Below are 24841 nucleotides of genomic sequence, written 5' to 3' on the forward strand. Positions count from 1 at the left end.
CTCCCTCAGGTCTTCCCACACCCTAAAAAAGGCAACCTGTTGCTGTCAATTCTGACACATAGCAACTCTATAGGACAGAGTAGAACTTCCCCATAGGGTTTCCAGGGCTGTAATCCTTATGGAAGCAGACTGCCACATCTGTCTCCAACAGAGCAGCTGGTGAGTTCTAACTGCTGACCTTCCAGTTAACAATCGAGCACTTAACCATTGTGCCACAAGGGCTCCTTCCCCATACCCCAGTAGGGCAGCTTTGGGCTGGGAGTACCTGGGCTGGGCCATGCTATTTGGTGTCCATATGTCTGTGAACTTGACAATTCTCCTAAACGTTTTTTTCCTCATCTGTAAAATAGGGTATTACTCTTATTTGCTGTTGAGTCAATTCCAACTCATAGCAACCCTAAATGACAGAGTAGAACTGCCCCACGGGGTTTCCTAGGCTGTAGTCTTTATGGGGGGAGATTGTTAGGTCTTTTCTCCTTTCAGTTAGCAGCCGAGTGCTTAACCATTGCGTCACCAGGTTCTTGTGAGTATTAAATGAGATAGTACAAATATAAAATCGCTAACCAGGGTGGGTCTGCCACTTAGTAAATGCCTAGTCAGGCTATTGGTTGTTAACAATGGTAGTACCGTTGAGGAGGATGATGGTAGTGGTTGCAGTGATGATGGAGGAGGTGGTGTTTACTGCTGCGCTGACCCTGCATCCTCTTATCCCAACAGAGTGAAGACACTTCCACATGGGCATCTGACCATGTGCCTGCCCTGAGCAGCAAGGCCCACCAAGCATCTCTGTTGAGGGCAGCAGGGCCAGACACTCGTCTGTGGACCCCCAGCAGTTGGCAGGCTCCCCTGGCGGCGGGGTCTGGGCCTTGGCCCCACCATGTCAGGCCTCGGCAGTGGCCCCCAGGATGCCGGCGGCAGCAGCTCCACCACCACTAATGGCAGCAGCGGCAGTGGCTCAAAGGCGGGAGTGGCAGACAAGAGTGCAGCCGTGGCTGCTGCAGCACCAGCCTCAGTGGCAGAAGATGCCCCACCCCCTGAGCGTCGGAACAAGAGTGGCATCATCAGCGAACCCCTTAACAAGAGCCTGCGCCGCTCCCGCCCACTCTCCCACTACTCTTCCTTCAGTGGCAGTGGTAGCAGTGGAGGTGGCAGTATGATGGGTGGAGAGTCCGCCGACAAGGCTGCTGCAACCGCAGCTGCTGCCTCCCTGTTGGCCAATGGGCATGACCTGGCAGCAGCCATGGCGGTGGACAAAAGCAACCCTACCTCAAAGCACAAAAGTGGTGCTGTGGCCAGCCTGCTGAGCAAAGCGGAGCGGGCCACGGAGCTGGCAGCCGAGGGACAGCTGACGCTGCAGCAGTTTGCGCAGTCCACAGAGATGCTGAAGCGTGTGGTGCAGGAGCACCTCCCACTGATGAGCGAGGCTGGTGCTGGCCTGCCTGACATGGAGGCCGTGGCGGGCGCCGAAGCTCTCAATGGCCAGTCCGACTTCCCCTACTTGGGCGCCTTCCCCATCAACCCAGGCCTCTTCATCATGACCCCAGCGGGTGTGTTCCTGGCGGAGAGCGCACTGCACATGGCTGGCCTGGCTGAGTACCCCATGCAGGGAGAGCTGGCCTCCGCCATTAGCTCGGGCAAAAAGAAGCGGAAACGCTGTGGCATGTGCGCGCCCTGCCGGCGGCGCATCAACTGCGAGCAGTGCAGCAGTTGTAGGAACCGAAAGACTGGCCATCAGATTTGCAAATTCAGAAAATGTGAGGAACTCAAAAAGAAGCCTTCCGCTGCTCTGGAGGTAACAGCGCCTTAGAGGGAGGTGTGTGGGCTCTTGCGTCTATGTGGTCGTCCAAACCCACTCCTACCCCCACCCCTACCTTTCCTACCTGGGCAAGTATCAGAGGGATGCCCAGCCAGTCCCTGGAGTCTAGGGGTCTGGGCCAGGCTCCAAGACACCATTTCACTGCCCTAAAAGTCAGAGCCACATCCTGAGATCCTGTCAGGCTGTAGTTTGTAGTATAAGCATAAACTTCCAGGCAAGGGAGCTAGCATTCCCTGCTAGGCCCCAGGATTCTGATCCCCTTCATGGGATTCTGGGTCAGGTATTGAAATTCCCATACAGATCCTAAGAGTCTGGTTCTGTCCTAAAGCTTCCAGTCCATGACCCAAGTTTCTGGGACTTTACCATGTCCCATAGGAGGGGTTCTGCCCTTTGGACCCTGTGGCTTAGAAGATAACCTTCATTTGACCATCCAGAGCCAGTCATTACCTCTAAGGCCCCTAGGATAGATCGGCTCTAGTGCTGGCTGCATGCTCTGAGACCCAGAAGAACCCTGGATCTGGGCGCTGAGTTAACAGATTTGGGGTACCTTGAGGGGGGCCCCAGGGACCAGCCTGACTGTGTGGCTAGTAGCCAGGGGTCCTGTGGTCCTAGGGCTGAGGGGTGGCCGTGTGCCTGGGGTGTGGGCAAGGCCTGTCCACTGTGGGATTGGTTTAGAGAACCCAGAGGGGTTACTATGCTGCTTTCTCTCCACCCTTGTGGCAGGGCCTATCCCTGTGCCCCTAGCCATGGCACCCTAGCTGGGGTGCCAGGCCCGAGTACAAAAGCATCTTTTCAGCCTGCTGCCTCAGCCTGACTCCGCCCCTCTACGAGTGGGCTTGACGCAAATGTCTAGAATGGCTGGAAAACAACAATGGTATCCTAGCCTTGGCCTCTTGGCTGCCCTCCCCTGAACTTCCTCATATGTCTGCTCTCCCACCCAGAGAATACACCTGTATGCACACAAAGGCACCTGCTCTCTTCCAATGTAGAGACACACACATACCCCTATCCAATACACATAAGTCTAATCATATAATAGTGTTTTGATAAACACACTCATACACACAGCTCAGTATACACACAACACACAACCATAGCACTAGGCAGACACCTGTATACATACCCAGTACGCACATATACACTCTTGGACAGAAGCGTCCACACAGCCCCCACACTCCCCCCACAGCCACCTGGTGCTTCCTGTCTGGATGGAGGGTTCCTGGGCACAGTGACTCCGCAGGCCTCAGGGTGCCCCTGGCCCTCCAGTGGCCCATCAGGTCAAGACTCCTCTGGCCTGGCTGGGATGGGCAGGAACTCCGCAGGGCGGCTGCTCTCTGTGTCCGTCCCTCCGCCACGAGGCCATCCACGGGGGAACGTCTTTGCGCGAGGCCCACCTGGACCCTGACTGAACTCTCTCCTTGTTTTTGTCTCCCGCCCTCGCCAGAAGGTGATGCTTCCGACGGGAGCCGCCTTCCGGTGGTTTCAGTGACGGCGGCAGGACCCCAAAGCTGCCCTCTCCGTGCAATGTCACTGCTCGCGTGGTCTTCGGCAAGGGATTCGGGCGAAGACAAACGGATGCACCCGTCTTTAGAACCAAAAATATTCTCTCACAGATTTCATTCCTGTTTTTATATATATATTTTTTGTTGTCGTTTTAACATCTCCACGTCCCTAGTATAAAAAAAGAAAAGGAAAAAAAAATTTAACTTTTTTGGGAAGAACAGCAGCAACAACAACAACAAAAAACAGAGGTAAAGAGGAATCTATAAAGTACCGAGACTTCCTGGGCAAAGAATGGACAATCAGTTTCCTTCCTGTGTCGATGTCAATGTTGTCTGTGCAGGAGATGCAGTTTTTGTGTAGAGAATGTAAATTTTCTGTAACCTTTTGAAATCTAGTTACTAATAAGCACTACTGTAATTTAGCACAGTTTAACTCCACCCTCATTTAAACTTCTTTGATTCTTTCCAACCATGAAATAGTGCATAGTTTGCCTGGAGAATCCACTCATGTTTATAAAAAGAATGTTGATGGCGTCGTGGAGAAGCCCCTCTGTCCCCATCTACACTGGCAGAGCTGCCGGCAGGAGCTCGTGGAGCGGGAGGGAGTACCCACCCCCTGGGCCCGGGCCTGCTATGCTGAATCCACAGTCCCCAGAATTGGATCTCCCACCCCAACAGTAAGGATTTTGGAAAAATGAAATTTCTGTTCGTTTATCCATTGAGATCTCTGGGGAGCCCATGTCTCGATATTTCCAATCCTGGCTACTTAGAGAAAATAAGCCCTTTTTTCTGGCCTTGCTGATGGTGACAGAAGAAAGCAATTCTTTGTGGGGCCCTCCCACCGGTGGGGGTGGGTACCCAGGGGGGCCCCTGCGGCCCGGGCCCCCTGCCCATGGCCGGCTTCCTGCTGATGAACATGCTGTTTGTATTGTTTTAGGAAACCAGGCTGTTTTGTGAATAAAACGAATGCATGTTTGTGTCATGAAGCACCACTTGGCTTCTTGCTGTCCGCTTTCGCTTTCGGCAGACTGTTGCTGGGCAGGGGTTGTTTGGGACCACCTTGGGGAGGAAGGAGGATGGCCCAGGGACAGTTAGAGTGGGCATCTCTTGGAAAGAGAAGCCACCTTGACAGGATGGAATTGCTCTTAATGTGGAAGTGGCCAGTGCTGGAGACCTCACCTGCTTGACGGTATACCATACCTCAGAACTTGGCTCTGGGGATCTTCACTCACCTGGAACCCCCATCTTTATTCACCTAAACCCACCATGGCCTGATCAGAGCAGAGCAGCTCATAGTTTTGGGGATGAGGCCTGAGCCTGTTAGGCTCTTATTTCTCTCCTTACAAGGAAGGAATCTAGTGCCCTCCAGGGAGCAGTTTCAGCCCAGGCTTGTGGGGACCTGGCTATGCCCATCACACATAGACTGCCCCCCACCCCGACATATCCCTCTTCAGGCTTGAGGGCTGCTGGGCTGAGACCTGGGGGTGCTCCTGACTTTGGTTCTCCTGTGATTGTCCCCACCCCCTGAAAGTTTGTTGGCACAAGGTTGCCCAGGACCTCAGAGGCCAGATATCAGGGGAAATCACAATGCAATCACATGGTCTAGGCCAGGGCAGCTTGAACAGGAAAGGATGGCCATTGCACCCTCCTCCCTAAACATACACGAAGGCCATCCTGAAGGGCAAGGCCTAACCATCCACTGGACCCGGGGAGCCTTCTTGCCACCCAGCTGCTTTTAGCCTGGCTGAGATGGAGGTTAGACTCGAAGAAGGACTTCCTGATTGTGTGGGGGCCTGGCCTCAGGTAGGTGAGGGCTTCTAGGACAGGAGAAGGAGCAACTTCTGAAATGGAGTTGGGGGTTAGTTGGGAGAGATGGAGTGTTTCTGCTACTGTTTGTGGGAGGAGAAAGTAGCCACATGGGTGAGGGCTCTGACCCCCAAACCCCTTCCCAGGTGTCACAAGCCCCCTTCAAGCACCAGGGGCTCAGCAGCCAGGCCTGGCACAGCGGGGGCAGGCCGGGGTGTGGGAGGCAGCTTTCAACTCCATCTCTGCCTGGGAAAAATTCCCTTTCATGTGGCTGCCTGTGATCTCTCCAGGCGGCTCTGCCAAGGGGGGTGTCCAGCGGGGGGTAGGGGGGGAGGTGTTCTAGCCAGGGGCACCCTCATCCCCAGCACAAGTCAAACTGCAGCACTTCCGAAACCTCATGGGGGTGGGGGAGGGTTCTTACCCGGGGTGGAAGGGGGAGCCTGACCGGTAGGGGGCGCCCAGGCAGAAGGTCCCTCCCTGCCCACCCAACTGCTGGCAGAGCTTGGGCGCAGATGGCCTAGGCCGGCCCTCATTGGCATGCCTACAGGTGTGGGGTGGACAGCTCCGGTGCCAGCTCGGTGGGGGGAGGGGAGGTGCTGTGACTCAGCCAGCCTGTACCTGTTAGTGTGCCAACCCGAAGCCCAGCCGGGGTTCCTGGTTTCACCCCCCGCCCAACACAGAGATGTCCAAAGCTCATTGCTGTTTAAGTCCAGCTGCAGCAGCTGCAGCCTGCCCTTCTCCCTGACTCCGGAGCAGGGTGGCAGCTCAGCCCGTCTGGTCTGGGGGAGGCCCAGGCAGGAGTGGGGATAGCTGTGAACCTGGACACGTGACAAGGCCTCAGTTGCCTTATCTGGGAACAGGAACAATAATAGTCTTCCACATAAAGTTGCCTGAGGATGAAATGAGATCACACTAGGGAAGGGCCTGGCTTGTAGTAAGTGCTCAGTCAATGGCAGCTGGTGTTGCTATTTTAAACTATTATTCACCTAAGTCTCACCAAGATGTCCCCCACCTTCTACCCAGGGTGTGCAGCCTCCCCATCTGTAGCTGTCCCAGTTGCCCCCACTTCCCATCTCTGCATAGAGCTGCCTACACGCTGCCCCTTCTCTTCCCACCTACCCCAGGCACCAGCCCTGGCCCCAGCTTGTCTGATTCTCTGATTTGGTGTCTGCTGCTTTCTCTGCATCTCTAACTTGATGGTGTCTGTTGGCCTCTCTCCTCTGTGTTTTTCATCTTTCTGCATCTGAGTCTCTTGTCCCTCTGGGTCTCTGTCTCTCATGTCTACATCTCTCTATATCTCTATCTATATCTTGCATCTCTGTGTCTTTCTCCCTGTCGTTGGCTCACCCCTGCTGCTCTCCAGTCTGACAGAAAAGTACTTAGAGGTAGGCTCCCTAGTGGAATTGTATGTCCAATTCCCCTCCTCCCTGTGGCACCCTCAGCTCCCCTCTGCTGCAGTTGGGAGCCTGACCTCCTCGTGACCTGGGAGCCTTCACCCCAGACAGCCTGACCCCTCACATGGATGATCTGGCATTGGGGGCTGGTTCTCAGGGAGGCAGGTGGAGTGGGGGTAGTTCAAGAGGCTGGAGACACACCAGGCTCCAGGCAGCCCCTGCCCACACACATGGAACAGCACACGCACATGTGACACAGTGCACACGTGGGGGCAGGGGGGTGCTGATGACACCTGAGGCCCTGTGTAGCAGCAGTGTGGCCATGTGTGATACAGGGTGTGACATGAAAATGGGTCTGTGACAGTATGTGGGAGACTGATGTGAGAACTTGTATGGCCATGGGTTAGTGTGTGACATCAGCGGCCATACTTTTGTATGTCTGTGACATTGCCTGTGTGATCCTGTAACAATGTACAGTCTTGTAATAGGCCCAGTGTGATACTAGGTTGTACAACTGAATGTGTGACCTTGTATGGTATCGCATGATCCCGTAACAGACACTGGGCGATTCTATGTGAGTGCGGGATGTTGTGTGACCATCGTGGCTATGACCCTGGGATGACATCAGGTGATTGTATGTGAGTGTGTGATGTATCTGTGTGACGCTGGTGGTTGACCACGGTGTGACCGTGTGACGCTGCCTGTTCTACCCCGGTGTGTGTTCATAACATTGTGTGGCAATGTGCGCTTGAAACCCTCAGTGATGCTGACACCATGTGCCATGTGTCTTTTCCTACAGCACTTTCTGAGTCTCTGTCCTGACAGCAATGCAATTCTGGGGGGGCCTGGCAGCCCCTCTTAACCCCCAGCCTGGCCCTGAGGCCCAGTCTGGATGGGGGAGCTGGCGTGGGGGCAGCAGGCGCAGTTCCCACGGCTGCTGCAGCCCCTCTCTCCCAGCCCCACTGCCGCCGGCTTGAGCTCCACAGAATATCCTGGCAACCCCAGTGTCTTTGTTCTCTGTGGCCGCCAAAGGCCTCCCCCACCCCAGCCTGCCTAGAGCCTGCCAGGCGTACTGCACCCCCCACCCCCCACAGCAGTCTTGGTCTGACCTAGTCCCCTTTGCTGTTGTTACCCCCCCACCCAGACCAGGCCCTCTGTCCCACGCCCTAGGCCTGACTCAAGACTTCAAACTGGGCCTTTGGCCCTCTGCTATGAGACTGCTGTGGTCATATTGTGCAGGAAGGAGGAAGCAGGACAGCTCCAGTGGCTGTACTGGGTGATTGTGGGCCAGGAGTTGGACTCTGTATGGGTGTTTCCTCTCGACTAAAACCTAGCTGGAGGCTCAGTCTTCAGTATGGGACCATGTCAGTTTATTAAGTTTGCTCCTTTGGCTCCAGAAAGTTATCAGGAGAGGGATTATTACCCATTTTACAGATGAAAAACGGAGGCCTACAGATAGTACATAACTGGGCAGGATCCCAGTTAGAACTCAGGACTTCTGGCTGCCAGTCCCCTGCACTAGACTGCCTTGGGCGAAGGACCAGCTACCTTCAAAAGAATCGAAAAGGGGAGTTTGGACATGTGGGTCCCTCCTCATCACTTGATCACCGTTTGACAAGGCTATGGGGTGTGTGTGTGTGTATACGTGTGTGCGTATGTACACATGGTGTGTGTGTGTGTGTGTATGCATGCCCTTGCTAGATGACCTTGGCCAAGCATCCTTGCCTCTCTATTCCTAGGAAAGAAGGTCAACATAGTCAGAGGCTGTGGAGGTGAGGACACCTGGCAGTATGCTTTGTAGAACAAGGTCACCTCCCAGTTAGTGCCAAGACCCACAACATCTCAGCAGGGACATGGGGCTGGGGGACCAAGGGGCAGATTCCAGCTCAGCCCAGCTCCAGGCTGCCATAAAGGAGGTGGTGATGGCTGAATGGCTCAGCTGCAGTCAAGGCCACTTGGACCTGACCTGATTACAGCACCAACTCTTGCCCCTCCCAGGTCCCAGAGATGGATGGATGGAGGTCATAGCTTGGCCCGCCCCGGCCCCCCACTACCCACCCGAGGCCCTGGGCCGTCAGGCACTGCTGGTGACAGCAACGGTGGGGGCAGAGGGCAGCCACCAGCATGTTAATAATACAGACCTTGGCCCAGACACCCAGCAGGCACAGAGAGGCCCAGCTGCCCTCCAAGGTCACACAGCCCTGCAGGGAGTCCAATCCCCAGAGGCCCACATCTCCCCTAAGGGGCCCTTGAGGGCTCTTCCTGACACACTAAGTGGGGAAGGGCTAGGGAGGATGGTGGGGGTGTGGGAGGGTCCCCCGAGGCCACAGGCCCGGCTGCCAGAGCAGACACTTTCATCTCTCTGCCTGTCGACCTGCCATCTCTCAGCAGCATTAAATTCCCCTCCAGCCAGAGAACAAGGGCTACCTCAGATTCCAGGCAGCAGGGCGTGAAGATAGGACGGGCCTGGGGAGGTGAATGGGTCCTCTGAGGCTCCAGGCCTGGGTGCAAATCAGTTGGGCTGGGGGGTCTTGGTTAGGGGGCTCAGGTATCTGGCTACCCTAGCCTCCCAGTGCTCCATCAAATGCAGGCTCCTTCCCTGCTTCCATCCTCTTCTTTACAGATGTCTTCCTCCCCCTTCAGGGCCCTGCTCAGGTGGTACCTCCTCAGGAGCCTTCCTGATCCCTGCAGGCCAGGCCAAGTGTCCCTGTGCCTACCCCGTCACGGCTCTAATCACCCTGGGTGATGCTTCCTGGCTGTGGCGCTGCCCATCAATGAAGGCAGAAAGGGATAGAAAACATTTGTGGGCTGAATAAACATTGTCTCTTTCTGGGCATTTTTTCCTCCCTTGCCTTTCTAACCCTAATTCCTCCATTCCCCTGGAGCCCCCATACCCTGCGTTTCTACCCCTTGGTCAGAGGTGTTAAGGATACCACCGTGTCTCACAAGGCATCAAGTTTGTAGTCCGTGTACCAGGCACTGAGCCAATCCATTGCACTTACTAGCTCACTTAATGCTCCCAGCAACACTATAGGGAGGGCATGGATCCATTTGTCACATTTTATAGATGAGAAAGTTGAGGCTCAAAGAGGTAGAGAGACATGTACAAGGTCACACAGCTGGGTTCCTCTGGTTTCAGAAGTTGGCCTTTAAATACCTGGTTATGCTTCAGGCTTTAGCTGAGAGAAACCACCCCCCTCCCCAGCTCCCCATACACATACATGCTGCTTGTGGTCATGCCCAGATGTGGTATTAGAGGCAAGTGTTCCTTACTTCCTTAAACTTTTTTGCTATTTTCTGACTTTTTGTTTTTACTTTTTTGCAGTGAACATATATTGCCTTTCAAATCAGAAAACCCAATAAAGTTCTTTAACCAAATGTTCTCAAGCTCAAAAAGGTTTGGAAACAAAGAGTATTGTGTAGATTGAGAGGGGGTGAGGGGCAGCCCAGGATCACTGTCCCTCCCCTGGTATGGCAGAGTTGGGGTATTTTGGGAGCCTAAAGTGGGTGCAGGTTGAATTTACAAGAGGCCCCTGCCGCTCCACCTCCCTGTCATCTCCCCACCACACTCCTAGCCCCTGACCCAGCTCTGAGGCCTGCCCAGGAGGGGCACAGCCTGTGGCTGAGTTTTGGCTCTGCTGCAGTGGGATCGACAAGTCGCTGCTGGGGGTCTGGGGGGAGTGGCAGCAAGGGTGAGGGCAAGCGCAGTACCGCCTTACCGTTGATAAGGCGACAGAGCCCTCAGGAGCCAGGACGGACCCAGTGAAGCCATGGAAACGCGGCTGAGGTGTGAGGCTGGCTTAGCCACTTCCCCCAGGTGGCTGCCTCCCAGGCCTGGTGGGGGCCCAGCAGGACAGGTCCAGCCACTGGCCGTCCCACTCCCTGCCCTCCTGGGGGCAGGGCCTGGCCGGGCAGCTGGACAGGCTTGGTGTGACTCCAGCCTGCCTTCCCTGAGGCCTGGCTGGGGTCAAGCCCTGGGTCTGAGTGGGGAGGACTGAGGACAGAGGCGGGGGTGCTCTGAGTCCTGGGGCCCCAAAGCCTCCTGACCCCATTCAGTCCCTCCCACCTTCTCCCACCCCTTTCCTTCCTATAAATATGTGCGCATTATTTACCTTAAGCATTTTGATAAATCATAATAGCAGAGACATCTGCTGTCAAAACTGCAAACTGCATTTGGGGCTCAGCTGGCAGAAGAGGGCTAGAGGCCAGGGGTGCGAGGGCTCTGATGGTCTGAGGAGCATAACGGGGGGGGATGCCCCCCACCCCTCATCCAGGGCTGGGCCTTAAAACGGACCCAGGCCCCCTCCTTTGGGACCCCTTCTCACCAACTGCTGACCACAAAAACCTTCCCAAGGAGGCTATCTGCCACCCCCCAACTGTGTTCTCCTTCCTGCCTCCCTCTGCCTCAGAATTAATGCAGCCGTGACAGCAGCTGAGAAGTCCCCCAAGCAGAGATTAACTCCCGGGGCAGCGCGGGTGGCGTTGGCCATGGGAGGCTGCGAGTGGGGCAGGGTAGGGGGGGTGGGCTGACACACAGGCCTCACAAGATTAATCGCCCTGCAACCAGCCTCATCACGAGGGTGCCCAGCGCGCCGACCCCCCACTCTCATGAGGGGCTCTGGGTCCCTTGTCGGAGGCCTCCCCTGCGTCCCACAGCCCCCACGGCCCCCAGGGTAACTGGTGGAAGGATTTTGGGAGCTGAAACTGACTTTTTCGTTTTCTCTTCCCTTCCTGGTGGCCCTCGGGGATCCTGAGGACCAAGCAGCAACCCTGGGGCCTCTTTCCCTCCTCCCGCCCCCCCTTCCTGTTCCTGGCCTGGCCCAGCAGCCCTGGGAGGGGAGGCTCTGACCCTTGCCTCCCTTCCTACCTCCCACTGGCTCCAAGGGCCCCACAGGTCTGCCAGTTCCCCAAAGCAGAGCAGGGGGGTGGGGTGCTGCAGGAAGTCCCTGGACTGCAGTGTTTGTATGGGGGGCTCGAAGAAGAACATGGGGCATCTGTTGGCTCTGGATCTGATGGGCTTGCTGTCCAGCCAGCCCCCTCTAACCATCTTGGGGAGCCTGTGGGGATGGTGGAGAGAGGGGGTCCTGAGCAGATTTAGAGTGAGGTTGCTGGTTGATAAAGCACAGGGACCAGGGGCCTTGTTACTGGCCCTTTCTCAACCAGTCTCCCACTTAAAAAGTCTTTTAGAGATTACAGTGAGTGGGGTTAGGGTTAGGCATGGGAGTAAATTTCCCTAGGCATGAGGAACCTAAGGGAGACTAAGCTGAACTCCAAAACTTGGGTCTGGACCACCCTCTTCTGTGCATCCATTGTCCGAGGTGCCCCTCATCACAGCCCTGCTGGGGTCACATTGGTGAACTGGCCTGTCCACTTGCTGGTCTCCCTAGCTAAAAGGAAAGCTCCATGGGGTAGGGGCTTGTCTGCCTGGCAATTATTAAGTGCTCAGTAGATGTTGAATAAATGGGTAAATTAGCAGTAGAGGACATGGGTCAGCCTGCTGTGTGTCAGGGGTTGGGCAAAGAGTGATTGGGCCGGAGTTTAAGGATTCTAAGTGGCATACCACAGGCTGGTAACTGCCAAGAAGGGGCCAAGGGGGAGCCCCAAGAAGGAGCCAAGAGAAAAGGGGGCCTGGAACCAGGCATCAATTGACTTTCACAGACTGCATTCACAGACTTCTACAAATGACTTTCCTCTCTGGACCTCAGTTTACCTATTAGTAAGTAACATTACTTCTCAGGGATACTATAAGGGTGGAATGAGAAGCCCTGTGTGAAAGATCCTTGTGAACTGTTAAGCCTTGTACTGTACCCTTGGTGAGCAAGAGATTGGAGTGGACAGGAACATCCACGAAGGCTTCTTGGAAGAGCTGTGAGTGGAGCTGAGCCTGGATGAACCATACTACTTATCTCAGAGGCTTGGAGACTGGTACTTCCAGGACCACTCCAGAGGAAGCCTAGGGTGCTATGCGGTCAACCTTAAGCTCCATGATAAGTGGGTATATTTTGTCCTAGAAAAAGTGGGAGTCAATAATGGTTCTGGACATAGGTAGTCGTTGTCCAGAGGAGGGGTTAAAGTCTCAGATGAAGACTTTAGTCAACTTGGGCATGCGGGAGCAATTTCCCAACTTCATTCTGGGCCCCTGGGGATGGTGGGGTCGAGGGGGCGGTCAGCAGGAGACAATGATCCTTACCACGTCCTCCTCCAGGGAAACCAAAACATATCCTGTGTTAGAAAGTAGGGGGGCCAGACTCAATGGGAAGTGACCTGTCAGCTTGTAGGACTTGACTACGCATTACAGGTTGGGAAATCCAAGTTACAGAATGGCCAAATTACAGAATGGTGGAGGGCTTCACTTCCTAGAGGTGGAGGTCAGGGGGCTCTGGGTCCCTACTCCTTACCCCTCAAGAACCTAGCCAAGAGGCAGCAGAGCCCTGGGCTGCAAGGCAGAGGGCTAATATTGCCATCAAGCTATACCCCTAGCTGGCTTACAGATCACATGACAAAATGCATAGTCAAGATCCTCCGGTGCTTAGTTTTTTCAACCAGTGCAATGGGGTCCCAGGAGTCTCCAGGAGGCTCAAAGCTCAGGAGGAAGCTGTGATTTCAGGGGTCTCGTTCTAGTCCCCTCCCCCATCCCCATGCTTGGTCCCCCTCCCCTCTCCTGCTCCTCTGCTCACACCCCCCTCACCCTTGACCCTGTGGCCAGCAGCCTCTGCTGCTGTCATCCGTTGTCATGGGAACCTCACAGCTCTGACCTGGCTCAGGCTAGAGCTGGCCGGGAGCTCCTAGCAGGAGAAGCAGAGGGTACCAAGGGCAAAATGGGGGCTCCTCTTCCTGCCAGCTTACTGGGTGTTGACACACCCCTGGGGAAAGGGCACACAGGAAGGATGACCCTGATGGGGGTGGGCTAGGGTGCAGGCGTGCAGGGGCTAAGGGCCTGATTGCCCCCAGCACCTAGGGTACCTGCCCCCTTCCAGACACGGGCCTGCTGCCCCCTCATCCTCCACCTCTGCTGCAGATTTGTAATAGTAGGGAGGGGCAGCGGGGACCTTCCCATTCCCCCACTGCCTATGGGAGCTCAGAGCCCTGAGCTCAGCTCATTCTCGAGGCTAAAAATACCAAGGAGGTGGCGGCAGCAGCTCCCCCAACACCCTGTTCACCCCCCGCCAAAACACACATACGCCGAGCCTGGACCAGGCTCCAAGGTGCTGCTTAACTCACATGGAGCTGTGGTCCACGGAGGTTCCCAACGTCTCACCCTCTGTGAGACCCAGATCTGAGTTCCCCTTTCACCTCTGACTCCAAATTGCTGTGTGATCTTGGGGTAGTCCTTTGGCCTCCCTGGGCCTTGGTTTCCCTTTTTGTGTAATGAGGAAGCTACATGAAGGAGGAGGAGGCTTAGGAATGGAGTAGATGATCAGGCTCTGGCTGCCCCATCTTATTTAATTATCATAGCAGCCCTGACAGCTTCCTGAGTATGCACTGGTCATATCCCTTTTCTAGATGAGCACACTAAGTCTAGAGAATGGCGGCTTAATTTATGTTCATCTAGGCCTTTGGATTCCAGGATGGCTCTCTCTTGTCCTGTAGCAGCAAATTGAGCTTCTGGGACTCCCAGGCATTGTTGAAGAATAGATCTGTGCACCCACAGTGGGGCAGTGGCTGATTGCATCGAATCTCAGAGGAGCCCCCAGTTCTGTGAGAGCACTGAACTGGGTGGGATCCACACTGCCCTCTACCTAGGACCTGGCCGAGGCTTGAGGTAAATGTCCATCCTGCTGCCTGCCTGTCTGGGGCCTAGCCAAGGCCAGGGTGAGAGTCCATACTACCCACCTAGGGTATGGCTGAGGCTTAGGTGAATGCCCACACTATTTGCCCAAGGCCTGGCTGAAACATGAATCAACTCTCTAGGCTGCTCATCCATCTGGGCCTGACCAAGGCCAAGATGAGTGTTCACACTGCCTGTCTGCCCAGACCTAGCTGAGGCTGAGGTGAGGGTCCACACTGTCCACCCAGAGCTAAGGCCAAGGTGAATTTCCACATTACCTATTTGCCCCAGGCCCTGGGCTCAGGACTTCATTTTGGATTTCATATTCTCTCTTCCCTCTTGGAAACCAGAATCTTTGCTCATCTTCTCTACTTAAGAGGAGGCTCAGTTTCCACTGGGGCCAGTGGGGGAAAGAAAGATGGGTGGTGGCCGGTACTTCCAGGACCTGGAGGTTATCAGGGAATATCCACCATGCAAGCCACAAGGCACCAGGATCCCTGCTGTGGGACCACAGGGGATTCAAAGCAGGAAGGAGGAAGGGGTCTCATCTTCTTCCCTTTGGTTCTAGGCACAGGCCTCAACACCCAGGCAGAGAGGGAAGAACAGACGCTCTGGCTCCAGGGATCTCGATGAGGTGAGAGGTAACTCAGGCCTCTGGCCTTGAAGGGTCCTGAGTTATCAGGTTCCCACACTCCTCCCCACTTGCTCTGTCACCTGATTTGGCTGACATTCTGAGAATCCCAGGGCACACTTCCCTATGGACCCAAAGTCCCAAAGTTTGGGTCTGGTATCTGCAGGACCAGGCCGTGGATTTTCTGAGGGGGTCACCGAATGCTGCAGTGCAGAGAGTAGGCTTTGAGTCCGTACCTTAAGTTTACAGTGCCAGCTTTTCCTTTCAGTTGCTGTGACCCCGGGCAAGACCTTTTTATCTTTCTAGGTCTCAGTTTTTCCATCTGTAAAATAGGTGTTTAATAGTACCTGTATGTTAAAAAAAAAAAAATTTTTTTTTTTTTTTTTTTACATACAGGTATTATTAAACACCTATAAGGGTTGGTGGAAACCCTGGTGGTGTAGTGGTCAAGAGCTACGTCTGCTAACCAAAAGGTAGGCAGTCTGAATCCACCTTGTAAACGTTGGTACAAGGATTAAATGAGATATTCCCATAAAGTGTCTGGCAGAGTAAACACTTGATCATTAAATTATTTCTGGTGGCTAGCAGAGAAGGGGCATGTTCTGAAAGGAACATTTGTTCATTAGTTATTCCAGACATGTGTTTGGAGCGCTGATCTGTGCTAGGAACTGTGTTAGTTGTTGGGTTTTGGAGCCTGAGACCCCAGATGGGGTCTTACACTATGAACTGGGGTGGGGGCCTCCAATAGGGAAGCAACGCCCATTAGTTTTAGTTTTGTGAACATGTTTTCAGCCCATAAATGGATGGTCTTAGGTAAAACATTAATAAACTGCATCACATTGTTGGGGAAAATTAAATATAAATTAGATAATTAAGCTGATGCCCACTTCTTGGTGCTATTACCTCTTATTAAAAGTTATGACAGGTGGGCCTGGGTGGGAGGCTAGTTGCAGGGTTCCGAACGGGGAGGGGACCTCGAGGGGCTGTCCACTGGTGCTCAGTTTGGTCTCTGGAAGAGGCAGACCTAGGGAATGCTCTCGTATGGGCCCCAGACAGCTCTGAAGAGGGCTGGGACCAAAGCCCTTGGTGTGGGCCTAGACTCTGCCACTCAAAGTGGGGCGCTGTGTAGTACCTTTCCTGCATCAGTCTTAAAGTTTCCTCGTCAATAAAAGGCGGATAATAACAAAATCTACCTCATTGAACTGAGGCAGGGATTAGATGAGATTATGTGTAGTAAGTACCCAGCCTCAGGGCCTAGCACATAGTAGGTGTTCATTAAACAGTCATGATTACTAGTAATATTATCACCCTCGTCATTGAGTTCCTCTCAGTAGCAGGCCCTGAGCTGAGGGCTTTACAGACATAAGCATCTGTGTAGGCTCCCCCTGTTAGCACATGGGGTGGGTGCTCTTATTCCCATTCTACAAGGCGAGGAAAGCAAGGCTCAGACTTGGGAAACAAGGTTCCAAGGTCACACACCCTATGAGGGAGGTGGTGTTATTTTATTCCAAGTTCTCAAAGGAGGAAGCTATGGATACAGCACTCTTCACACAGTGTTCTGCCTCTCAAACTGAAGAACTAGCTACACTGACTCCTTCCTTTATTCTACACCTGCCCTGTGCTCAAGGTCTACAGTGGGTGTGGGGGCCCAGAGGACAATCATCCTGGAGTGAGGGAGACAGCCCTAGGTGTTAAGTCCCAAAGGAGTGTTCTAACCAGGGCAAGAGTCCAGAGAATAGACAAGCCTCATTAGAGGTGGGGGGAGAAGTCTGAGAGCTCCCCAGGAGGTTCCAGACCTGGTTCCTATTATAAGAGATTGAGGGAGATGGGGGATGGGCAAGGCAGGTAGCAGGAGTAAAGGCAGGAGGCTGGAAACGCAGGGGCCAGGCCTGTGGTGGACTGTGGAGGGTGCACGATGAGGGGGTGGGAACACGGAGCTGGTGAGTCACCATTTCTGGGCCAGGCAGGCGGCGGCTGCAGAGCGGGGGGCGCATTCCTGGCTGGCAGGGCGGCCGGCACTAATGTCTTTCCCACATGGCCCCGAATTCCCGGCTCGGCACGATCACACGGGCAAGACGCTCCCGCGGCCACCCCCGCCCCAGCTGCCTCCTTCCCACAGAGAGGGGAAAGGGGGAAGGGAGTATGGTGGAGGCAGGAGGAACGGCCCCTCCTGGGGCAGGGTGGGGTCTCCCGCATGGCCTCCCTGGAGCCTGTGCCCAACATGCTCCCCCACCCACCCACCCACCCCTCCCCGCCCCGCACACCACGATGACCGAATTAACAGGGCATTCGCGGTCAATTAAGAGCAGGGCCGGGCCTGTGAAATGGGGACGGAAGAAACCCCCAGTTGCCATGTCTCTGCTTCTCTGCCCCCACATTCATCCACCCCTGCTCTGGGTAAGGGCCCTAACGGAGAGGAAGTATTGTTGGACGGTGCCGAGGCCCCACTGGCTGCGGCATCACCCGCAACTTCGGCAGCCACAGGTCCAGCGCCATCTGCCTGCCCCCCCTCCTAACCGACCTCTGGGCCCTTGGTGGGTGGGGTGGGGCGGCGGCTATTTGAGGCTATGGCTCATCCGGTGGATGACCCGGTGGGGGGGATTCCTGAAAGAGGCTACACTCAGCCCCTCATTCCATGGGGTGGTGGACACCCTAACTCTGGCAGAGGGGACTATGGGCTGTTCTCCCACGCAGCCCCTGTCGCTGGGCCAGGCCCCTCGGGGGAAACTGAGGATGCGAGGATGGCCCACCCAGATCTCCTGGTCTGCTAGGGGAAGCTGGCGGTTGTCCCTCCCAGCTGGGCTCAGAGGCGCTAATGAGAGTTAAATGTGGGGCATGAGTCAGCTAGGAGGGGAGGCTGGGACCACCCCCAAATGTGAATCCTGGGGTAGAATGGAGGTTTGCCCTGGCTGCTCAGCCTTTCCCCCACTCCCCTGCACTTCACCCCCCGCCCCTTGGCAGGGTGGGGCATGGATTCCTGACCTAGCCAGCCAGGACCTGTCACCCTGGAGCAGCCTCCCCCAAACAGTTGGCTGCCTCAGGAGTGGGGGCTGTGGGGCCAAGGGAGACCCCAAATCCCATGATGGGGTCCACAGTACCCGGAGGACTTGAGGTATGAACCAACACCTGGGATTGTCTAGTGGCTGTGAGTCCTGGGGTATGAGCAATGTGTCCTAAGATGGGGGGTGGGCAAAGGGCCCAGGCCACCCTGAAGCTCCTCTCTCACCCTCACCCCCTACGGGCTGTCTGGCCTCACTCAGGCCACCAGGCTCTGACCACACAGGGTGCCTGTCCCCCCCTCCCCCCTTGCTGTCTGACCTCTGGCCAGCGCAGGGACTTCAGTTTGCAGTCCTTACGGCAGGGCAGGCGGTGCGTGTGCGTGTGTGTCCCTGACTGGGTCTATTTGTGCTGCTGTGTGTATTAGTGACTGAATGTGTGTCTGTGTATATTTGTGTGTGGCTGTGACTCTCTGTGTGGGTCTCAGTGTTGCAGGGGGCTTGAGAGGGAATGTGTCTCTGCATGTTCTTCTGTGTCCTTGTGTGGGTCTTTCTGTGTGACTGTGAATGTCTGCGTCAGCTCTGCCCCAACCAGGTCCCTGGCTCCTCCTTGAGCACCTCCACCACCACCTCCACCAGGATCCACAGGGTAGGGAAGTGGGTCTGGAAGGGAGCTGGGAGTGGGATAAAGTGCCCAGTGTTCCTAGAATGGAATGGCTGGCCGGGTGGGCAGCACCAGGGGGTGGGCGTGGGCAGACACAGGAGAGTGAAAAATGAAGGCAGGGGAGGGCCCCCACTCAGCAGTCCCCTCCCTGCCCCCTCTCCTCCCGGCCCCAGTGCTTCCTGGCAAGAGCTTATTTGCATGGTATTTACATTTCATTTGCATTGCGTTCAATTAAAAACCTGACCAGCTCCCGCCTGCCCGGCGCTGCCTGCCCAGCCTGGTGAAAATGTTGGTTGGGCACTGCCGCCTTCCACACCCGCACCCCCCCAACAGAATTGACCAATATGGGAGGGGTCTTCACTTCAGTGAGATCATCCAAGTCACTCACCCATCCTAGGAGCAAGAGGGCTAGAAGTACGAATGGGGACGGAGGTCTAGAGAGCGCTCCCTTGGAGAGCTAGAAGAGTATTAATAACAGCTGCCCCATTATGGGGAGACCCTGGTGGCGTAGTGGTTAAGTGCTATGGCTGCTAACCAAAAGATAGGCAGTTTGAATCTGCCAGGTGCTCCTTGGAAACTCTATGGGGCAGTTCTACTCTGTCCTATAGGGTCACTATGAGCAGGAATCGACTCAAGGGCAGTGGGTTTGGGTTTTTTTTTTTTTTTTGGCCCTTTATGGAACAGTCGCTGTGTGCTAGGAGTAGTGCTAGCACCTGGTGTGCAGTATCTCATTTGAGTTTCATGGCCCCTTGAGGTCAGGCTTGGATTATCCCCATTTTACAGATGAGGAACTCAAGGCTGGGGCAGGGGGGCGAGTAGAAGCCCAAAGCCACTCAACTGACCACAATTCAAATCACTTTCAAGCCCATGCTTCAAACCATTGAACTTGACTGCTGCAACTCCAGAGCCTCTTTCCAGGCTACAGCTGTGATTTTGCCTTTTCCCTCCTCCTGGTGAAAGGAGCTCATTGCCCTCAAGGTCATTAGCTCTAGGATGGACAAACCCCCCTCCCATTCTAGCCTGGGGACTGGCCCCACTGTGGCTCATCTTCTCACTTCCTAAAGTAGTCACGACCAACCCTGGCTACAGGATGGAGTGTGGAAGTCCTTCGTGGCACCTTTCCTGTTGCAAAACTACTGTTCTTGAGCTCCAGTCAGAGTTGGTGACTTTGTAAACGGCAAGTAGACACTGATAATGAAGCAAACTCTTTGGGAAACTTCTAGCTGGTCTAACAGAAGATCAGGCTCAGGCAGAGGAGGCCCTCAAGGATCAGGGCTTCCTGGAGCTCCCTCTCACCTGGCCAGAGCTGGGCTGTTAGATGTTATCTACACAGGTGGGAACTCTTGGAATTGGGAAGAGAGTGGAGGGTTCTCAGGCTGCCCGTGGTATGGTCATCAAGGGCCCAGAATCCAGCCCTGGGATTGAGGAGCCCTAGTGTTGGAAACCCTGGTAGCGTAGTGGTTAAGTGCTACGGCTGCGAACCAAAGGGTTGGCAGTTTGAATCTGCCAGGTGCTCCTTGGAAACTCTATGGGGCAGTTCTACTCTGTCCTATATGGTCGCTATGAGTCGCAATTGACTCGACAGCACTGGGTTTTTGTAGTGTTGACAGGCCCCCAGCATCCACCTCCCATCTGGAGGAACTACCTTCTCCTCCCCCACCAGACTTAGGGCTCTAGAAGGACTCACCCTACCCCTGGTGATGGGAGACCCGGCCAATGAGCAGACTCCTCCTCCCTTACCACAGTGATTGGTTCAGGGATAGGCATATGACCTGGACATGGCCAATCAGATGGAATCCCAGGGCTTTGGTTGAAATTATTGGGAGGAGTGTGTGTGTCTTATTTGGTAGTGTGGGAATTTGGGGCTAGCACCAGTTGGGGAAAGCTGCTCATGAATGAAGCAAAATGAGAAGAAACAGCTGCGAACATCTGTTAATAATCAGAATGTGGGATGTTTGAAGTATGAATCTAGGAAAATTGGAAGTTGTTGAAGATGAAATGGAACTCTTAAAGATAGATACTGTAGGCATTAGTAAGCTGAAATGGACTGGCATTGGCCATTTTGAATAAGACAATAGTATAGTTTACCATGCCGGCAATGACAAACTGAAAAAGAACGGCATCGCATTCACTGTGAAAAAGAACATTTCAAGATTTATCCTGAAGTACAACACTGTCAGTGATAGGATAATATCCATGCATCAACAAGGAAGACCAGTTAATACAACTGTTACCCAAATTTACGCACAAACCACTATTGCCAAAGATGAGGAAATTGAAGGTTTTTACCAACTTTATAGTCTGAAATTGATCGAACATGCAATCAAGATGTATTGATAATTACTGGTGATTGTTGTAAACAAATAATAAGAATCAGTAGTTGGAAAATATGGCTTTCGTGATAGGTACAACGCTGGAGATTGCATGATAGAATTTTGCAAGGCCAGTGACCTATTCATTGGAAATACCTTTTTTCAAAATAGCGACTATACATGTGAATCTCACCAGATGGACTACACAGGAAACAAATCGACTGCATCTGTGGAGAGAGATGGTGGGAAAGCTCAATATCATCATTCAGAACAAGGCCGGGACCGACTCTGGAACAGACTACCAACTGCTCATATGCAAATACAAGTTGAAGCTGAAGAAAATTAAAACAAGTCAACGTGAGCCAAAATACAACTTGAATATATCCTACCTGAATTTAGAGACAATCTCAAGAACAGATTTGACTCACTGAACACGAATGACTGAAGACCAGATGAGTTGTGGAATAACATCAAGGACATCATACTGAAGACAGCAAAATGTCATTGAAAAGATGGGAAAGAAAGAAAAGACCAAAATGGATGTCAGAAGAGACTGAAACTTGCTTTTGAACGTAGAGTAACTAGAGCAAATAAAAGAAATGATGAAGTAAAAGAGCTGAACATAAGACTTCAAAGGGTGGCTCGAGAAGACAAAGTAAAATATTTTGATGAAATGTGCAAAGACCTGGAATTCGAAAACCAAAAGGGAAGAACACACCTTTTTTCAAGCTGAAAGAACTGAAGAAAAAATTCAAACCTGAGTTGCAATTTCGAAGGATTCTATGGGTAAAATATTGAACAACAAAAGAAGCATCAAAAGAAGATGGAAGGAATACATGGAGTCACTGTTCCAAAAAGAATTGGTCAACATTCAACCACCTCAGGAGGTAGCATCTGATCAAGAACCGATGGTACTGAAGGAAGTAGTCCAAGCTGCACTGAAGGCATTGAAGAAAAAAAAGGCTCCACGAATTAACAGAATACCAATTGAGATGTTTCAACAAAGGGATGCAACATGCAATGCTGAAAGCGTTCACTCATCTATGCCAAGAAATTTGGAAGACAGCTATCTGGCCAACTGACTATAAGATATCCATATCTGTGCCCATTCCAAAGAAAGGTGATAAAACAGTACGCAGAAATTATTGAACAATATCATTAATATCACATGCAAGTACTATTTTGCTCAAGATCATTCAAAAGTGGTTGCAGCAGTACATTGACAAGGAACTGCCAGAAATTCAAGCCAGATTCAGGAGAGGATGTAGAACAAGGGATATCATTGCTGATGTCAAATGGACCTTGGCTGAAAGCAGAGAATACCAGAAATATGTTTATCTGTGTTTTATTGACTATGCAAAGGCATTTGACTATGTGGATCATAACAAATTATAGATAACATTGCAGAAGAATGGGAATTCCCGAACACTTAATTGTGGTTATGCGGAACCTGTACATTGACCAAGAGGCAGTCGTTCTAACAGAACAAGGGGATACTGCATGGTTTAAAATCAGGAAAGATGTGTGTGTCAGGGTTGTATCCTTTCACCATACTTATTCAATTTGTATGCAAATAACCTGAGAAGCTGGACCATATGAAGAAGAACACAGCTCAGGATTGGAGGGTGGCATATTGACAACCTTCGATATGCAGATAACACAACTTTGCTTGCTGAAAGTGAGAGAACTTGAAGCACTTACTGATGAAGATCAAAGATCACAGCTTTCAGTATGGATTACACCTCAACCTAAAGAAAACAAAAATCCTCACAACTGGACCAATAAGCAACATCATGATAAATGAAGAAAATATTGACATTGTCAAGGATTTAATTTTACTTGGATCCACGGTCAATGCCCATGGAAAACAGCAGTCAAGAAATCAAACAATATATTGCATTGGGCAAGTCTGCTGCAAAAAGACCTCTTTAAAGTGTTAAAAAGCAAAGATGTCATTTTGAGAATTAAGGTGCACCTGACCCAAGCCATGGTATTTTCAATTGCCTCATACGCATGCAAAAGCTGGACAATGAATAAGGAAGAAGAATTGATGCCTTTAAATTATGGTGTTGGTGAAGAATATTGCACGGACTGCCAAAAGAATGAACAAAGCTGTCTTGGAAGAAGTACAGCCAGAATGCTCCTAAGAAAGGAGGATGGCAAGACTTCATCTTACGCACTTTGGATATGATATCAGGAGGAACTAGTCACTGGAGTAGAACTACCCCATAGGGTTTTCAAGGAGCGGCTGGTAGATTTGAACTGCTGACCTTTTGGTTAACAGCTGAGTTCTTAACCACTGTACCACCAGAGCTCCTGGTAAAGTAGAAGGTCACCAAAAGAGAGGAAGACCCTCAGTGAGATGGATTGACACAGTGGCCAACAATGGGCTCATACATAGCAACGAAAGATTGTGAGGATGGTGCAGGACTGGGCAGCATTTTATTCTGTTGTACATAGGATCGCTCGGAGTCGGAAGCAGCTCAATGGCACCTAACAACACAGTACTGTAACACCATTACTGTGTTTGGAGGGCCAGTCCACCTCTCTTGCAGGAGGCTCACTTCCATTCTGTACCTATCTCTCCTGTCCCCATTCTCCTGGAGAATTACCTGGAACTTCTGACCCCCAGCCTTGTCTTCAGTGTCTGTGCTCAGAACTGACGTGTTAATTTCCTTTTCTGGGGTTTATCTCATTGTGCCAAAGTAGATTGTAAATTCCTAAATGGCATGACCTGCATCCTCTCCTAAAGAGAGGAGTGATGTGGTATAGTGATTAATAGCTTGGTTTTGGTGTCAGGCAGCCACAGTTTAAATCCTAGACCAACCATATGATTTTTTTTGAACCAATTCCTCTAACTCTGAGCCTTTGTTTCCTGTTCTTTAAAATGGGAATGTTGTGAGGAGTGAATGAGCCTGCATGAAGAATACTTAGCACAGTCTCAGTCCACAAATATTTACTGGGCACCCACCATGTGCCTGAAACTGAGGGTTCAGCGTTGCAGTACCCACAGGCCCTGGTGCCTGCCCTCAGCAGCCGCCCCAGCTCAGAGCAGCCAATCAGGAGAGTGGGGTGATCCTCCCCAGACTCCCAGTGCTCCTTTCAGAGGGCAGGGTCCTACTCTAGCCCTCCTTCCTCCCCAGACATTGGGGACCCTTGGTCTTGGTTGGGGGAGGCCTGATCATCCCCTCCCCCGCTTGTTGTCCGCTTGAGCCGGCGCTGCTCTGAGTTAATCTCCTCGCCCGTCAGGGGGTGACAGGAGGTGTCTGTCATTCGGAGCTAAGGCCGTCAGCCTCGCCAGCTAATTGGGGTGCAGGCGCCTGGAGCACGGGAAATGGCCGGAGGGAAGGGAGCCTGAATGAGGGAAGGGAGCCCGCTCTCACTTCCTTCCCTCCAGGCTTGGGGGCTGATCCACAAAGCTCCTTTAGGGTGGGGGAAGGCCAACAGAGGAGGAAAGGGCTATGTTGTTGGGGACTTTGTGACCTTGGGTAAATTGCCTTTCCTCTCTGGGCCTCATTATTATTATTCATAATGACAATAGCAAGCCTTTATTGAGCAATTACTGTGTAGATCAGATCCCAGCACTCCTTAATGGAAACCTCCAGTGGTTTCCTATGGCTCTTGGAATTGAAGTCTTGCTCCTTCTCAGGTCCTTGATGATCCCCAATACCCCTGCCTCTGCCTTCCCTGCTCTCCTTTCTCCAGCCTCCCCACCAAGCAAGCTCTTCTAGCCTCAGGACCTTTGCACTTGCTGTTTCTTCTCTTTGGGACACCCTTTCTCTGCCTCTTAGCTTGGGTGACTTTTCCTCATCCTTCAGGTCTCAGTTCAGATGTCATCTCAGAGACGTGGTCCCTGACTACCTTATCCAAAATCACCCTCCCCTACCTCCAGTTACCCTGTTATGTCACATTATCTATTTATATTTTCACAGCATTTGTCACAATATGAGAT

General features: G+C 52.8%; 1 protein-coding gene across 2 annotated transcripts in view; it reads left to right on the forward strand.

Moving 5' to 3' along the window:
• Positions 1-4304, forward strand: part of CXXC5 (CXXC finger protein 5) — a 34585-nt gene extending 30281 nt beyond the window's left edge. For both annotated transcript variants that reach the window (XM_064276966.1, XM_003404534.4), the window contains exons 2-3: positions 718-1792; positions 3261-4304. In XM_064276966.1, coding sequence (XP_064133036.1) covers positions 878-1792; positions 3261-3305 — 960 coding nt within the window. In that variant the 5' untranslated portion in view covers positions 718-877 and the 3' untranslated portion in view covers positions 3306-4304. The remainder of the gene's footprint in view (positions 1-717; positions 1793-3260) is intronic.
• Positions 4305-24841: the final 20537 nt, after the last annotated feature.

The sequence above is a fragment of the Loxodonta africana genome, chromosome 2, assembly GCF_030014295.1.
Source record: "Loxodonta africana isolate mLoxAfr1 chromosome 2, mLoxAfr1.hap2, whole genome shotgun sequence".
Lineage (NCBI taxonomy): Eukaryota > Metazoa > Chordata > Mammalia > Proboscidea > Elephantidae > Loxodonta > Loxodonta africana.